The sequence below is a fragment of the Notolepis coatsorum genome (assembly GCF_963971535.1).
Source record: "Notolepis coatsorum genome assembly, chromosome: 3".
Classification (NCBI taxonomy): domain Eukaryota; kingdom Metazoa; phylum Chordata; class Actinopteri; order Aulopiformes; family Paralepididae; genus Notolepis; species Notolepis coatsorum.
In genome coordinates this window covers 80,796,231-80,813,730 of record NC_140167.1, presented here as the reverse complement: position 1 = coordinate 80,813,730, position 17,500 = coordinate 80,796,231, and the positions used below count along the sequence as shown (strand labels likewise).

At 43.2% G+C, this 17,500-nt stretch overlaps 1 protein-coding gene across 1 annotated transcript in view; it reads right to left on the bottom strand.

Moving 5' to 3' along the window:
* Window positions 1–17,500, bottom strand: part of lrrc7 (leucine rich repeat containing 7) — a gene marked incomplete at both ends in the record, with an annotated part of 328,845 nt that overhangs the window by 141,655 nt on the left and 169,690 nt on the right. The window contains 3 exon segments of the mRNA XM_084311260.1: window positions 1–28; window positions 5,810–5,866; window positions 7,113–7,202. The exon segment at window positions 1–28 is cut by the window's left edge and continues 36 nt beyond it. Coding sequence (XP_084167386.1) covers window positions 1–28; window positions 5,810–5,866; window positions 7,113–7,202 — 175 coding nt within the window.

The window sequence follows — 17,500 nt, the reverse complement described above, 5'->3', positions numbered from 1 at the left end:
CTCCAACTGAGACAGTCTGTGAATGGACCTGAGAGAGGAGAGGGGAGGATAGGATAGGAGAGGGGAGGAGGGGAGGAGAGGAGATGAGAGGAGAGGAAATGAGAGGGGATGAGAGGAGAGGGGATGAGAGGAGAGGGGAGGAGAGGAGATGAGAGAAGAGGAAAATAGAGGGGATAGGAGGAGAGGGGATGAGAGGAGATGGGAGGAGAGACGAGGAGAGGAGAGAAGAGAAGAGAGGAGAAGAGAGGAAAAGAGGAGAGGACAGAGGAGAGAGGAGAGAAGATAATAAATGAGAGGAGGAGAGGATAGAAGAGAAAATAGGAGAGATGAGGAGAGGGGAGGAGAAGATAAGAGAGGAGAGGAGAGAAGAAGAGAGGAGAGGATAGAAGAGAAAAGAGGAGAGAAGAAGAGAAGAGAGGAGAGAAGAGAAGACAAGAGGAGAGGAGAGGAGACAATAATCAGCCCAAATACAACAGCAGTCAAAGCACCACTCTCATCCTCCTAAAACAGTTTAGAATACTGCTGTATGACATTCTGCTTCGTCTCTTCCTCTAGAAGGCCTCTTCTTGCCTCTCCAGTAGTCCAACCAGCTCCTTGGTCTTGCTGATGTTCAGTTGGAGGTGGTTGCTGTCGCTCCACCCTACAAAGCACTCCACCAGGGCTCTGTACTCATCCTCATTGTTGTCTGTGATGTAACTGACGATGGAGGAGTCGCCAGAGAACTTCTGCAGGTGTCATGTACAGTACCTGAGTTGTAGCAGCAGGAAGGGTGATAGCAGAGTTACTTGGGGGGGGGGGCACCAGCACATCTGATTGGCTGCCCCAGTGTCACATACTGTGGTCTGTTGGTGAGGTAGTCAGTGATCCAGGTCACCAGGCTGTGGTCTATTGGTGAGGTAGTCAGTGATCCAGGCCACCGGGCCACGGTCCGGTCACATCACCCTGAGCTTCTCCACGAGCCGCAGAGGTTGGGTGGTGTTAAAGGTGCTGGATAAACTCCAGGGCTCCTCACAGAACAGGTCCCAGGTCAGCTGTACTAAAGCACTCCCTCGGTTCCTCACAGAACAAGTCCCAGGTCAGCTGTACTAAAGCACTCCCCCGGCTCCTCACAGAACAGGTCCCAGGTCAGCTGTACTAAAGCACTCCCCCGGCTCCTCACAGAACAGGTCCCAGGTCAGCTGTACTAAAGCACTCCCTCGGCTCCTCACAGAACAGGTCCCAGGTCAGCTGTACTAAAGCACTCCCCCGGCTCCTCACAGAACAGGTCCCAGGTCAGCTGTACTAAAGCACTCCCCCGGCTCCTCACAGAACAGGTCCCAGGTCAGCTGTACTAAAGCACTCCCTCGGCTCCTCACAGAACAGGTCCCAGGTCAGCTGTACTAAAGCACTCCCTCGGCTCCTCACAGAACAGGTCCCAGGTCAGCTGTACTAAAGCACTCCCCCGGCTCCTCACAGAACAGGTCCCAGGTCAGCTGTACTAAAGCACTCCCCCGGCTCCTCACAGAACAGGTCCCAGGTCAGCTGTACTAAAGCACTCCCCCGGCTCCTCACAGAACAGGTCCCAGGTCAGCTGTACTAAAGCACTCCCTCGGCTCCTCACAGAACAGGTCCCAGGTCAGCTGTACTAAAGCACTCCCCCGGCTCCTCACAGAACAGGTCCCAGGTCAGCTGTACTAAAGCACTCCCTCGGCTCCTCACAGAACAGGTCCCAGGTCAGCTGTACTAAAGCACTCCCCCGGCTCCTCACAGAACAGGTCCCAGGTCAGCTGTACTAGAGCACTCAAGTTCAAGTTCAAGTTTCTTTAATAGTTGTCATACAGAAGTACAGAATACTTTTATACAAAATGCTTCTTACTGTTACGCTCCAGAGACTGTGCTAGACAAGATAAGTATGAAATAAAATAGTATAGCATGTAAAAATAGAAGTAAGAATAGAAGTCACAGTGTTCAGTATATATGTACAATGTTCGATGCAGAATAGAAGTAACTGAGTTACCATACAATATACAATATACTATGCAATGTACTAATATACAATACTATATAGTGCAAAGCAGAAATGGGATGAGGTACAATTTAGGTACAATTTACAGTAAGGTGTACGGGTTGTAGTGCAAATCCTTTACCAATAAATATAAAGTGTGTTTAGGTGTTCTAAAGTGTGGAGAGTGGGTGTTGCAGTGTGTTGTTTGTTTAAAGTGAGTGTGTGCGTGTGGATGTGTGTGCTGTGTGCATTTGATGGTTGTTGCATAGTGTTTATTGTTCGTTGAGCAGCCTGATGGCCTGGGGATAGAAGCTTCTTCTGAGTCTTTCTGTGCTTGCCATGAGACTCCGGTATCGCTTGCCTGACCGCAGCAGTTCAAAGAGGCAGTTGTTTGGGTGGCTGGAGTCCTTGATGATTATCTTAGCCTTACCCCTGCACCGCTTGTTGTAAATGTTCTGGAGGGTGGGAAGCCCCCCTCCAATTGTGTGTTCGGCTGAACGTGTCACTCTCTGTAGTCTGCTTCGGTCTTGTGCGGTGCTATTCCCAAACCAGGAGGTGATATTGCCAGTCAGGATGCTCTCTATTGTTCATGAGTAGAAGTTCTTAAGGATCTTCTGACTGACTTGGAACATCCTTAGGCACCTGAGGAAGTAGAGGCGTTGTCGTGCCTTCTTCACAACACTGTCAATGTGTGTGGTCCATGTCAAGTCCTCGGATATGTGGGCTCCGAGGTACTTAAAACTGTTCACTCTCTCAACCGGTGCCCCGTCGATGCTGAGGGGGCTGTAGTCCCTGACCCCCGACCTCCTAAAGTCCACAATCATCTCCTTTGTTTTGCTGACGTTCAGGGAGAGGCTGTTCTCCTGGCACCATCCCGCCAGGACCTTGACCTCTTCCAGGTAGGCCCTCTCGTCGTTTGCAGAGATCAGGCCCACCACTACTGTGTCGTCAGCAAATTTGATGATTGTGTTGTTATTCCGCTGAGCCACACAGTCATGTGTGTACATGGAGTAGAGGAGGGGACTCAGAACACAGCCCTGGGGGGCCCCTATGTTGAGGGTGATGGATGAGGAGGTGCAGTTGCCTGCTCTCACCACCTGGGGTCTGCCCGTCAGGAAGTCCAAGACCCACTGGCAGAGGTCATAGTTCAAGCCCAGGTCCCTGAGCTTGGCTATGAGTTTGGAGGGGACTATGGTATTGAATGCTGAGCTCTAGTTGATGAACAGCATTCTCACATAGTTCCCCTTCCTCTTGTCCAGGTGTGATGCTGCTGTGTGCAGCACATGGGCTATGGCGTCCTCCGTGGACCTGTTGGGGCGGTATGCAAATTGCAGGGGATCCAGGTTGATGGGGAGGGAGGATCAGATGTAGCCCTTTACTAGCTTCTCAAAGCACTTCATGGCTATGGAGGTGAGAGCTACAGGGCGGTAGTCGTTGAGGCAAGCAGGCTTGGATTTTTTAGGTACAGGGATGATAGTGGACTTCTTCAGGCAGGTGGGGATGACAGCCTGTTCTAAGGACAGGTTAAATATGTCAGTGAATACTGGGGCCAGTTGGTCGGCACAGACTTTTAGGACGCGGCCGGGGATGCCGTCCGGTCCTGCTGCCTTCCTGATATTCACTTTTTTAAAGGTCCACCTCACCTCATGCTCTGTTACCCTGAACACTGAGTCTCCATCAGCAGACCCCCCCCCATTGCCGTGGCTTGTAGGCTGGTGTTGTTATTCCCAGCCTCAAACCTTGCATAGAAGGTATTAAGATCATTTGCTAAGGAGATGTCACTGTTCAGTTTGAGGGAGGTGCCTTTGTAGTCTGTCATCGTTTTGAGGCCCTGCCACATAGCTCTGGAGTCAGCCTGTTCATATTGAAGTTGAATTTTATTCCTGTAGCGCCGTTTTGCCTCTATTACTGTCCTCCTTATGTTGTATCGCGCCACCTTGTGGTCATTCATGTTCACATCCTTGGCTCCTCACAGAACAGGTCCCAGGTCAGCTGTACTAAAGCACTCCCTCGGCTCCTCCTCGATGTCAGTAGAACACTGTGGGACAAGCTGGGTGATGGCTGGCTGTCTTTTGATGACAGGCTTGTATGTTGGTAAGAGACTGACCCCCTTGAGTGGAGCTATATGCCTCCTTGACATTAACACAGCAGGGGAGTGGAGCTCTAAGCCAAGGAGCGTCTGCTCCGAAAGCGATCCTAGACGGGCGCTGAGAGTGGCGGAAGGTCACACAAGAAGACAAAGACGTCCATTGTTTTGACGATAGCCTCTGAATGAATGGGAGTGAACAGTCATTTTGGATAATCACGCCAAATTTTTACCGGTACACACATTATAAAAACCCTTGTAAAACATACCTTTTCTGTGGGATTTTTATAAACTTTGGACCTGTACTACATAACACGCCAGGCTATGGAACCATTATGTTTTCCAGCTCCTACCTCACAGCTGTAACTTAAAAACAGGCATCTGGCAATCAGTAAAAATAAATGTGAGTACACAAAACCTTTACTTCAGTGTGTTCAAACCTCTGTTACTCTATTTCATTAGCACTCAAAGTGATTTGTCTTTATTGCGTAAGCAACTTCAGAATGTTACCTTTCAAAAGAGACCAGACTCATGCATGTGCTATAAGTATACAGTATAATAAATCGCAAATTACTTTGGGTATGCAATCGTCAAAAGATGCTTAAGTGGTTAACAGAGCACAGGAGTGGAGCTCTATGCCTCCTTGACATTAACACAGCAGGTCCAGTGTAACCCCGCCCCATGGTGTTGGATGACGTCACTCGCCTGTGCGGCCACTGTGCTGGGTGGAATGTGAACAGTAACCATGATAACATGCGTTAGCTCTCGTGGTAGGTAGTACGTGTCCAGGGAACAGACTCTGTGAAGCCCTCCTGTTCACTAGTGCTGTCCGGGATGTTATCGTTCAGCCAGGACTCTGTGAAGCCCTCCTGTTCACTAGTGCTGTCCAGGATGTTATCGTTCAGCCAGGACTCTGTGAAGCACATTAACTCAATCAGCGCCAGACCCGAGAAAAGTCGGGTTAACTCGCTAACCGTTCAGCGCCAGACTCGAGTATAGTCGGGTTTTCATCATTATTTATTTTATTCAATATTTTTATTCATTTCTCTCACACGGACCTCTGGGTTACCATAGGGAACCACTCTGAGATCGCTAGAGTGCAATACCGGCCGCATCCTGGTAGGTGGTAGTATCGCCAACCCTTCAAAACCTTTTTTTCCACACCCGGTGTTACGTTTAATTCACTCCCGGCGCAGTTTTCTTGGTCAGGCGAGTCTAGCGGTTCACTCGATGACATTGAAACACATCCAATGCCCCCGATGCATGTGTTGTGGTGGATTATGTTGGCGACACGATGGACACCAATACTGGAAATCGCGATCAGACAATTGGAATATTCTTTTTGGGGTACCTCCTAGTGAAGGTAAGGACTATATGACATCAATCCTGCTTTGATCCAACCATGATTTCACATCGATCGCAATGACCATGTGTAACATACTCCAGAACGTATGCCGTTGGTGACGATCAAAGCATAAAAAACTACCCCCCTCCCCTTTCATGCATTCATGATGAAACATAATACCTATTATATACATTTAATTTGGAAATAGTAGCGTGTCCAGGCGAGCAACGGCAAAGGAATCAGAAAATATTGGAATTTCCAAAATCGCCACCATAAAATGTAGGTTTTGTAATATCTCGGCTTCTAAATGAGCTAGAATATTGATTTGAACTTCTAAACCTACATTTTCATGGTCAAGGAATCCAATGGACACACACAGTGCAGTATAACTTACTTTGGCATAGTCTTCAGATGGTTTTCTCTGAGTTCAAGGATCCGTAGCTTAGACAATCTGTCACACACACAGACAGACAGAGAGACAGACACAGACAGTCAGAGAGACAGACAGAAAGTGGTCAACCGTAAAATCTTCATTTTGGTTTATTTTTACATACTGTATATTGGTGATAAGCGGTCATTTCTGTTGTTGCAGAGTATTGACTTGCTTTCCATCATTATCAGTTAGTCTTCTATTCATTCCCAAACATTTTGTTTGACGCAAAACACACCACTTCCCGTGGAACAGTAAAACACATCACTTCCTGTGGACCAGTAAAACACATCACTTCATGTGGACCAGTAAAACACATCACTTCCTGTGGACCAGTAAAACACATCACTTCCTGTGGACCACATCACTTCCTGTGGACCAGTAAAACACATATAAAATTCCCGGCTGAGGATGCTTAGGCATAAGACTGATTTATTAGATAGGCAATTTCTGTATGGCAAGTGACAACCTGTATAAGAACGATGCAATTTTCTTTTATTATTATTCTTTTTCTCTTTTTGTCTACTTCATTTTTCATTAATTTGAGGTATTGTGTGGTTATATGTAGTCATGTATTGTATGTATGTTTGTTGTATGTATGTATGTATGTATATAATGTTGTTGAACCTTAAATTTTTTTAAATAAAAACAATAATAAAAAATTTAAAAACATCACTTCCTGTGGACCAGTAAAACACATCACTTCCTGTGGACCAGTAAAACACAACTTCCTGTGGACCAGTAAAACATATCACTTCCTGTGGACCAGTAAAACACATCACTTCATGTGGAACAGTAAAACACATCACTTCCTGTGGACCAGTAAAACATATCACTTCCTGTGGACCAGTAACACACATCACTTCCTGTGGACCAGTAAAACACATCACTTCCTGTGGACCAGTAAAACATATCACTTCCTGTGGACCAGTAAAACACATCACTTCATGTGGAACAGTAAAACACATCACTTCTTGTGGACCAGTAAAATACATCACTTCTTGTGGACCAGTAAAACACATCACTTCCTGTGGACCAGTAAAACACAACTTCCTGTGGACCAGTAAAACACATCACTTCCTGTGGACCAGTAAAACATATCACTTCCTGTGGACCAGTAAAACATATCACTTCCTGTGGACCAGTAAAACACAACTTCCTGTGGACCAGTAAAACATATCACTTCCTGTGGACCAGTAAAACACAACTTCCTGTGGACCAGTAAAACACAACTTCCTGTGGACCAGATGATTTTGAAGAGTCTTACCTGCCGAAGTTAGCAGGAAGGTGTTCCAGGAAGGCATCGTTTAAAAAGAGCTGAGTCAAGTTCAACAGCTGAGTGAAGCCATCTGGAAGTCTAGAGAGAGAGAGAGAGAGAGAGAGAGAGAGAAAGAAAGAGAAGAGAGAGAGAGAGAGAGAGAGAGAGAGAGAGAGAGAGAGAGAGAGAGAGACAGATAAGCAGAATCAATAATGGAATCGTATCGATAAAATCTTATCAATTCCCATCCCTAGTTACCCTGTATAGTTTATCTAGCCATTTTATATACATATATACAACTACATACCGTGTATGTTGGAGGTTAGTAGTGTATGTTGGAGGTTAGTAGTGTGTATACATTACATTACATTTACATTTAGTCATTTAGCTGACGCTTTTATCCAAAGCGACTTACAAGTTCCCGCGAGGCCCTTTTTCATCACAGACCTAAAATCTAGTTTTGCTTATATGCTTATATATTTCACATTAGACACGTTTGTAGAATGTGTCTGACTTGTTCCTGGGTCTGCAGTCCTGCAGCTGCAGACATACTCACTATTGGAGCTCAGCCTCTGGGGTTCTGCAGCAGCATTGGTTTCAACGAAGGGAGTGGTTTTACTTACATCATGTGTAGACAGTGTAGTACGCCGGCGTGGCAGCGTGAGTCGGCTGCGTTTGACATTTTCGCGCGTGCAGCTTTTGACTATGCTTAGTTATGCCAGCCAAGACGAAGAAAGAGGTCGGTCATTATCAGTCGGTCGGTCACCAAGGAACGTTGACGAAAGGCCTCTCGCTAGCGGGACAAATGGCCGGAGCCTTTCATGGTATAGCCATGATGTCGGCTAGTAGCTAGCTTAGCTAAATGCTAACTAGCGTTAGCTAACCTATTCAGAGGAGCAAGGCGAGGCGAGTGGATGTCTTTTCAAAAGAAGGAGAAGAGAACTTGTGAGCAGATAAATCTGTTAGGCAGCAATACGCCGAAAGGTGTCCAGTCTGCCGGAAAGTACTCGAAGAAGAAGAAGAAGAAATTACACCGTGGGGCCAAGAAAGTCTCCTTCCACGTTGATACTGCGTTATGGTGAGTCAACCTATGATTATATACCAGCCGTGGACCTGAGTCACCTGACCCTATCTCTCTTTATCTCTCTGGAGCCAAACTGGTCGACTAGCTAATACTACTAGTAGCTAACTGTGTGAGCTAACTGTTAGCCAGTTAGCTGTTTAGCGTCAGCTGGGAACGTTCGTTTGATGCTATCAGTTAGCCTTGAGAATAGCAGGCCCTTTGACAGAAGATGTAGTCGGGCCTGCACCATGACAAGGCTCTGGCCATAGCTTCTTTTTGTCCCGCCAGCGAGAGGCCTTTCGTCAACGTGGAGACCTGTGTTGCGGCCTTTCGCCCTGCGTTCCTCGTGCAGGTAACTTGGATTAATGAAAATGTCATGACATTACCCCACTCTTCCTTCCTTCCCCTCCCGAATGTTTTGTTAATAACAATGTTTTTTTCCAGGCAAAACATATGCTACTTCACAACATTTGGAGATACGACATGTGCTGTGTGTGAATGGTCGTTTGTGTAGCTTGGGTAGCGTTGGGCCATTGGCCAAAGCTGTGTGTGGCCTGGTGTCACAGTACCTGGCTAGCCTATTTAGCTGATGTCGGCCATTGGCTCCTTGCTGCTTTGGTTTCTCTGGTATACCCTCTTCTTGTTGGATTTAAGTGTTGATCTTTGTCCTTTTGAATCTGTCATACATGCTCTAGTCTCTCTCTAACACACACACACATGACAAACACACATGTTCTCTCTCTCTCTCTCTCTCTCTCTCTCTCTCTCTCTTTCTAACACACACAGTCTGCCTATGGCGGCCTTTCTCGATGGCTAGGCTGTGCTCAAGGATCTTCAGTCACAGTGCTCAGGTATTCTGCCACTGTGTACTCTCTGTTTAGGGCCAAATAGCATTTCAATTTCTTTCCAATGTGTCTCTCTCTCTCTCTCTCTCTGTACACTGTATATTGACTGTAGAACGGGAGCTCTCTCTCGCTCTCTCTTTTGCTATATGTTGACTGTATCATGCCCCGCCTCGGGCAGCGCTATTATTTAAGAATATGTTGACTGTAAAAAAAAAAAAAAAAAATATATATATATATATATATATATATTCGCATTTCTCCCAGGCGGCCCTGGGTACAACTCTATCAGCTGAGTAACAATGTTCATCAAAGTGTTGAGTGCTACAGTGTAGGTTAGTTTATTAGGACATGTGCATGGCAGTAAGGTTAGTTAGGGTTAGATTTTATATTGTATATTGAAGGTTAGCGGTGTATATTGGAGGTTAGTGGTGTATATTGGAGGTTAGTGGTGTATATTGGAGGTTAGTGGTGTATCAGTTTGATATCTCATGCATCAAAAGTACTCCTGAAAATCATCAAGAACAGAATAGAACCCATAATTGAACATCAGCTCTCGGATAGCCAAATGGGTTTTCGCAAAGGAAAAGGAACAAGAGATGCAATCTGCCAACTCAGAATCATTGGTGAAAAATCGATAGACCAACAGAAGAAGCTGTATATTTGCTTCATCGATTTCACGAAGGCCTTCGACAGAGTTGAACATACAACATTGATGAGAACAATGGAAGAATTCAAAATACCAGTTTCTGACCGAAGAATAATTGCCAACTTATACTGGAGGCAGAAGGCTAATGTTAGAATAGGAAAGGAGAAATCAAGAGACTTCCCGGTGGAGAAGGGTGTAAGACAAGGATGCATCTTGTCCCCTGTACTCTTTAATATGTACAGTGAATCACTGATGAAAAAAGGTCTGAGAGGAGGGAAAGGAGTAAAACTTGGCGAAGAGAACATCACCAATATAAGATACGCGGATGACACTGCTATAGTCTGTAACTGTCAAGAAGATCTACAGGACATGATGAATAAGCTGAATGTCGAATGCAAAAACTATGGAATGTCACTAAACACAAAGAAAACTAAAGTAATGATCATTGAAAAAACACCAGGAACTGTTTGTAAAATACAGGTGGATGGAGAAAAACTTGAACAAGTGAAGGAGTACATGTACCTTGGAAGCTGGATCAGTGAAGGTGGAAGAGCTAACATGGACATTAAAAGAAGAACCGGAATTGCAAAGGGCGCATTCTGGAACCATAAAGAATTATTGAGAAGAAACATAAGTTGGAAAACGAAGACCAGGATTTTGGAAACGTATGTTATGTCAGTCTTTTCATACGGAGCAGAAGCATGGACGCTGAATGAAGAGGCAAAGAGGATGATAGACTCTTTTGAAATGTGGACACTGAGGAAGATGCTGAAGATAACATGGAAGGATAAGATCAAGAATGAGGAGGTACTGAGAAGAGCGGATATGCAAGGAGGACAGCTGCTGGAGAGGTTGAAAAAGAGAAAGATGGAGTTGTGCGGGCATGTTCTGAGAGGATCCAGCGGGGAGATGTTCAAGAAGGTGGTGATGGGGAAGGTGGATGGAAAGAGAGGAAGTGGAAGACCAAGAAGAGGCTGGGTAGACGATGTCTGTGATTGGAGTGGAGTGAGAGGCGGAGTCACGGAGTTGGAGAGAAGAAGTGGGGACAGAATGGGTTGGAGAGTGATAGGCAACCTTCGGAATGAAGAAGCCACCTAATGATGATGATGATTGGAGGTTAGTGGTGTATATTGGAGGTTAGTGGTGTATGTTGGAGGTTAGTGGTGTATGTTGGAGGTTAGTGGTGTATATTGGAGGTTAGTGTATGTTGGAGGTTAGTGTATATTGGAGGTTAGTGGTGTATGTTGGAGGTTAGTGGTGTATATTGGAGGTTAGTGGTGTATGTTGGAGGTTAGTGGTGTATATAGGAGGTTAGTGTATATAGGAGGTTAGTGTATATTGGAGGTTAGTGGTGTATGTTGGAGGTTAGTGGTGTATATTGGAGGTTAGTGGTGTGTATTGGAGGTTAGTGTATATTGGAGGTTAGTGGTGTATATTGGAGGTTAGTGGTGTATGTTGGAGGTTAGTGGTGTATAATGGAGGTTAGTGTATATTGGAGGTTAGTGGTGTATATTGGAGGTTAGTGTATATTGGAGGTTAGTGGTGTATATTGGAGGTTAGTGGTGTATATTGGAGGTTAGTGGTGTATATTGGAGGTTAGTGGTGTATATTGGAGGTTAGTGGTGTATATTGGAGGTTAGTGGTGTATATTGGAGGTTAGTGTATATTGGAGGTTAGTGGTGTATATTGGAGGTTAGTGTATATTGGAGGTTAGTGGTGTTTATTGGAGGTTAGTGTATATTGGAGGTTAGTGGTGTATATTGGAGGTTAGTGTATATTGGAGGTTAGTGGTGTATATTGGAGGTTAGTGTATGTTGGAGGTTAGTGGTGTATGATGGAGGTTAGTGGTGTATATTGGAGGTTAGTGGTGTATATTGGAGGTTAGTGGTGTATATTGGAGGTTAGTGGTGTATATTGGAGGTTAGTGGTGTATATTGGAGGTTAGTGGTGTATATTGGAGGTTAGTGTATATTGGAGGTTAGTGGTGTATATTGGAGGTTAGTGGTGTATATTGTAGGTTAGTGGTGTGTATTGTAGGTTAGTGGTGTATATTGTAGGTTAGTGGTGTATATTGGAGGTTAGTGGTGTATATTGGAGGCTAGTGTATATTGGAGGTTAGTGGTGTATATTGGAGGTTAGTGGTGTATATTGGAGGTTAGTGGTGTATATTGGAGGTTAGTGGTGTATATTGAAGGTTAGTGTATATTGTAGGTTAGTGGTGTATATTGTAGGTTGGTGGTGTATATTGGAGGTTAGTGGTGTATATTGGAGGTTAGTGGTGTATATTGTAGGTTAGTGGTGTATATTGGAGGTTAGTGTATATTGGAGGTTAGTAGTGTATATTGTAGGTTAGTGTATATTGTAGGTTGGTGGTGTATATTGGAGGTTAGTGGTGTATATTGGAGGTTAGTGGTGTATATTGGAGGTTAGTGTATATTGGAGGTTAGTGGTGTATATTGGAGGTTAGTGGTGTATATTGGAGGTTAGTGTATATTGGAGGTTAGTGGTGTATATTGGAGGTTAGTGGTGTATATTGGAGGTTAGTAGTGTATATTGGAGGTTAGTGTATGTTGGAGGTTAGTGGTGTATATTGGAGGTTAGTGGTGTATATTGGAGGTTAGTAGTGTATATTGGAGGTTAGTGGTGTATATTGTAGGTTAGTGGTGTATATTGGAGGTTAGTGTATATTGGAGGTTAGTGGTGTATATTGGAGGTTAGTGGTGTATATTGTAGGTTAGTGGTGTGTATTGTAGGTTAGTGGTGTATATTGGAGGTTAGTGTATGTTGGAGGTTAGTGGTGTATATTGGAGGTTAGTGGTGTATATTGGAGGTTAGTGGTGTGTATTGTAGGTTAGTGGTGTATATTGGAGGTTAGTGGTGTATATTGGAGGTTAGTGGTGTATATTGGAGGTTAGTGGTGTATATTGGAGGTTAGTGTATATTGGAGGTTAGTGGTGTATATTGGAGGTTAGTGTATATTGGAGGTTAGTGGTGTATATTGGAGGTTAGTGGTGTATATTGGAGGTTAGTGTATATTGGAGGTTAGTAGTGTATATTGGAGGTTAGTGTATGTTGGAGGTTAGTGGTGTATATTGGAGGTTAGTGGTGTATATTGGAGGTTAGTGGTGTATATTGGAGGTTAGTGGTGTATATTGGAGGTTAGTGGTGTGTATTGTAGGTTAGTGGTGTATATTGGAGGTTAGTGGTGTATATTGGAGGTTAGTGGTGTATATTGGAGGCTAGTGTATATTGGAGGTTAGTGGTGTATATTGGAGGTTAGTGGTGTATATTGGAGGTTAGTGGTGTATATTGTAGGTTAGTGGTGTATATTGTAGGTTAGTAGTGTATATTGGAGGTTAGTGGTGTATATTGTAGGTTGGTGGTGTATATTGTAGGTTAGTGGTGTATATTGGAGGTTAGTAGTGTATATTGTAGGTTAGTGGTGTATATTGGAGGTTAGTGGTGTATATTGTAGGTTAGTGGTGTATATTGGAGGTTAGTAGTGTATATTGTAGGTTAGTGGTGTATATTGTAGGTTAGTGGTGTATATTGGAGGTTAGTAGTGTATATTGGAGGTTAGTGTATATTGGAGGTTAGTGGTGTATATTGGAGGTTAGTGGTGTATATTGGAGGTTAGTGTATATTGGAGGTTAGTAGTGTATATTGGAGGTTAGTGTATGTTGGAGGTTAGTGGTGTATATTGGAGGTTAGTGGTGTATATTGGAGGTTAGTGGTGTATATTGGAGGTTAGTGGTGTATGTTGGAGGTGAGTGGTGTATATTGGAGGTTAGTGTATGATGGAGGTTAGTGGTGTATATTGGAGGTTAGTGGTGTATATTGTAGGTTAGTGGTGTATATTAGAGGTTAGTGGTGTATATAGGAGGTTAGTGTATATTGGAGGTTAGTGGTGTATATTGGAGGTTAGTGGTGTATATTGGAGGTTAGTGGTGTATATTGGAGGTTAGTGGTGTATATTGGAGGTTAGTGGTGTATATTGGAGGTTAGTGTATATTGGAGGTTAGTGGTGTATATTGGAGGTTAGTGGTGTATATTGGAGGTTAGTGGTGTATATTGGAGGTTAGTGGTGTATATTGGAGGTTAGTGGTGTATATTGGAGGTTAGTGTATATTGGAGGTTAGTGGTGTATATTGGAGGTTAGTGGTGTATATTGTAGGTTAGTGGTGTGTATTGTAGGTTAGTGGTGTATATTGTAGGTTAGTGGTGTATATTGGAGGTTAGTGGTGTATATTGGAGGTTAGTGGTGTATATTGGAGGTTAGTGGTGTATATTGGAGGCTAGTGGTGTATATTGGAGGTTAGTGGTGTATATTGGAGGTTAGTGGTGTATATTGGAGGTTAGTGGTGTATATTGGAGGCTAGTGGTGTATATTGGAGGTTAGTGGTGTATATTGGAGGCTAGTGGTGTATATTGGAGGTTAGTGGTGTATATTGGAGGTTAGTGGTGTATATTGGAGGTTAGTGGTGTATATTGGAGGCTAGTGGTGTATATTGGAGGTTAGTGGTGTATATTGGAGGTTAGTGGTGTATATTGGAGGTTAGTGGTGTATATTGGAGGCTAGTGTATATTGGAGGTTAGTGGTGTATATTGGAGGTTAGTGGTGTATATTGGAGGTTAGTGGTGTATATTGGAGGTTAGTGGTGTATATTGGAGGTTAGTGGTGTATATTGGAGGTTAGTGTATATTGGAGGTTAGTGGTGTATATTGGAGGTTAGTGGTGTATATTGTAGGTTAGTGGTGTGTATTGTAGGTTAGTGGTGTATATTGTAGGTTAGTGGTGTATATTGGAGGTTAGTGGTGTATATTGGAGGCTAGTGTATATTGGAGGTTAGTGGTGTATATTGGAGGTTAGTGGTGTATATTGGAGGTTAGTGGTGTATATTGGAGGTTAGTGGTGTATATTGGAGGTTAGTGTATATTGTAGGTTAGTGGTGTATATTGTAGGTTGGTGGTGTATATTGGAGGTTAGTGGTGTATATTGGAGGTTAGTGGTGTATATTGTAGGTTAGTGGTGTATATTGGAGGTTAGTGTATATTGGAGGTTAGTAGTGTATATTGTAGGTTAGTGTATATTGTAGGTTGGTGGTGTATATTGGAGGTTAGTGGTGTATATTGGAGGTTAGTGGTGTATATTGGAGGTTAGTGTATATTGGAGGTTAGTGGTGTATATTGGAGGTTAGTGGTGTATATTGGAGGTTAGTGGTGTATATTGGAGGTTAGTGTATATTGGAGGTTAGTGGTGTATATTGGAGGTTAGTGGTGTATATTGGAGGTTAGTAGTGTATATTGGAGGTTAGTGTATGTTGGAGGTTAGTGGTGTATATTGGAGGTTAGTGGTGTATATTTGAGGTTAGTAGTGTATATTGGAGGTTAGTGGTGTATATTGTAGGTTAGTGGTGTATATTGGAGGTTAGTGTATATTGGAGGTTAGTGGTGTATATTGGAGGTTAGGTGGTGTATATTGGAGGTTAGTGGTGTATATTGTAGGTTAGTGGTGTGTATTGTAGGTTAGTGGTGTATATTGGAGGTTAGTGTATGTTGGAGGTTAGTGGTGTATATTGGAGGTTAGTGGTGTATATTGGAGGTTAGTGGTGTGCATTGTAGGTTAGTGGTGTATATTGGAGGTTAGTGGTGTATATTGGAGGTTAGTGGTGTATATTGGAGGTTAGTGGTGTATATTGGAGGTTAGTGTATATTGGAGGTTAGTGGTGTATATTGGAGGTTAGTGTATATTGGAGGTTAGTGGTGTATATTGGAGGTTAGTGGTGTATATTGGAGGTTAGTGTATATTGGAGGTTAGTAGTGTATATTGGAGGTTAGTGTATGTTGGAGGTTAGTGGTGTATATTGGAGGTTAGTGGTGTATATTGGAGGTTAGTGGTGTATATTGGAGGTTAGTGGTGTATATTGGAGGTTAGTGGTGTGTATTGTAGGTTAGTGGTGTATATTGGAGGTTAGTGGTGTATATTGGAGGTTAGTGGTGTATATTGGAGGCTAGTGTATATTGGAGGTTAGTGGTGTATATTGGAGGTTAGTGGTGTATATTGGAGGTTAGTGGTGTATATTGTAGGTTAGTGGTGTATATTGTAGGTTAGTAGTGTATATTGGAGGTTAGTGGTGTATATTGTAGGTTGGTGGTGTATATTGTAGGTTAGTGGTGTATATTGGAGGTTAGTAGTGTATATTGTAGGTTAGTGGTGTATATTGGAGGTTAGTGGTGTATATTGTAGGTTAGTGGTGTATATTGGAGGTTAGTAGTGTATATTGTAGGTTAGTGGTGTATATTGTAGGTTAGTGGTGTATATTGGAGGTTAGTAGTGTATATTGGAGGTTAGTGTATATTGGAGGTTAGTGGTGTATATTGGAGGTTAGTGGTGTATATTGGAGGTTAGTGTATATTGGAGGTTAGTAGTGTATATGGAGGTTAGTGTATGTTGGAGGTTAGTGGTGTATATTGGAGGTTAGTGGTGTATATTGGAGGTTAGTGGTGTATATTGGAGGTTAGTGGTGTATGTTGGAGGTGAGCGGTGTATATTGGAGGTTAGTGTATGATGGAGGTTAGTGGTGTATATTGGAGGTTAGTGGTGTATATTGTAGGTTAGTGGTGTATATTGGAGGTTAGTGGTGTATATAGGAGGTTAGTGTATATTGGAGGTTAGTGGTGTATATTGGAGGTTAGTGGTGTATATTGGAGGTTAGTGGTGTATATTGGAGGTTAGTGGTGTATATTGGAGGTTAGTGGTGTATATTGGAGGTTAGTGTATATTGGAGGTTAGTGGTGTATATTGGAGGTTAGTGGTGTATATTGGAGGTTAGTGGTGTATATTGGAGGTTAGTGGTGTATATTGGAGGTTAGTGGTGTATATTGGAGGTTAGTGTATATTGGAGGTTAGTGGTGTATATTGGAGGTTAGTGGTGTATATTGTAGGTTAGTGGTGTGTATTGTAGGTTAGTGGTGTATATTGTAGGTTAGTGGTGTATATTGGAGGTTAGTGGTGTATATTGGAGGTTAGTGGTGTATATTGGAGGCTAGTGGTGTATATTGGAGGTTAGTGGTGTATATTGGAGGTTAGTGGTGTATATTGGAGGTTAGTGGTGTATATTGGAGGCTAGTGGTGTATATTGGAGGTTAGTGGTGTATATTGGAGGCTAGTGGTGTATATTGGAGGTTAGTGGTGTATATTGGAGGTTAGTGGTGTATATTGGAGGTTAGTGGTGTATATTGGAGGCTAGTGGTGTATATTGGAGGTTAGTGGTGTATATTGGAGGTTAGTGGTGTATATTGGAGGTTAGTGGTGTATATTGGAGGCTAGTGTATATTGGAGGTTAGTGGTGTATATTGGAGGTTAGTGGTGTATATTGGAGGTTAGTGGTGTATATTGGAGGTTAGTGGTGTATATTGGAGGTTAGTGTATATTGTAGGTTAGTGGTGTATATTGTAGGTTGGTGGTGTATATTGGAGGTTAGTGGTGTATATTGGAGGTTAGTGGTGTATATTGTAGGTTAGTGGTGTATATTGGAGGTTAGTAGTGTATATTGTAGGTTCGTGGTGTATATTGGAGGTTAGTGTATATTGTAGGTTGGTGGTGTATATTGGAGGTTAGTGGTGTATATTGGAGGTTAGTGGTGTATATTGTAGGTTAGTGGTGTATATTGGAGGTTAGTAGTGTATATTGTAGGTTAGTGTATATTGTAGGTTGGTGGTGTATATTGGAGGTTAGTGGTGTATAATGGAGGTTAGTGTATATTGGAGGTTAGTGGTGTATATTGGAGGTTAGTGTATATTGGAGGTTAGTGGTGTATATTGGAGGTTAGTGGTGTATATT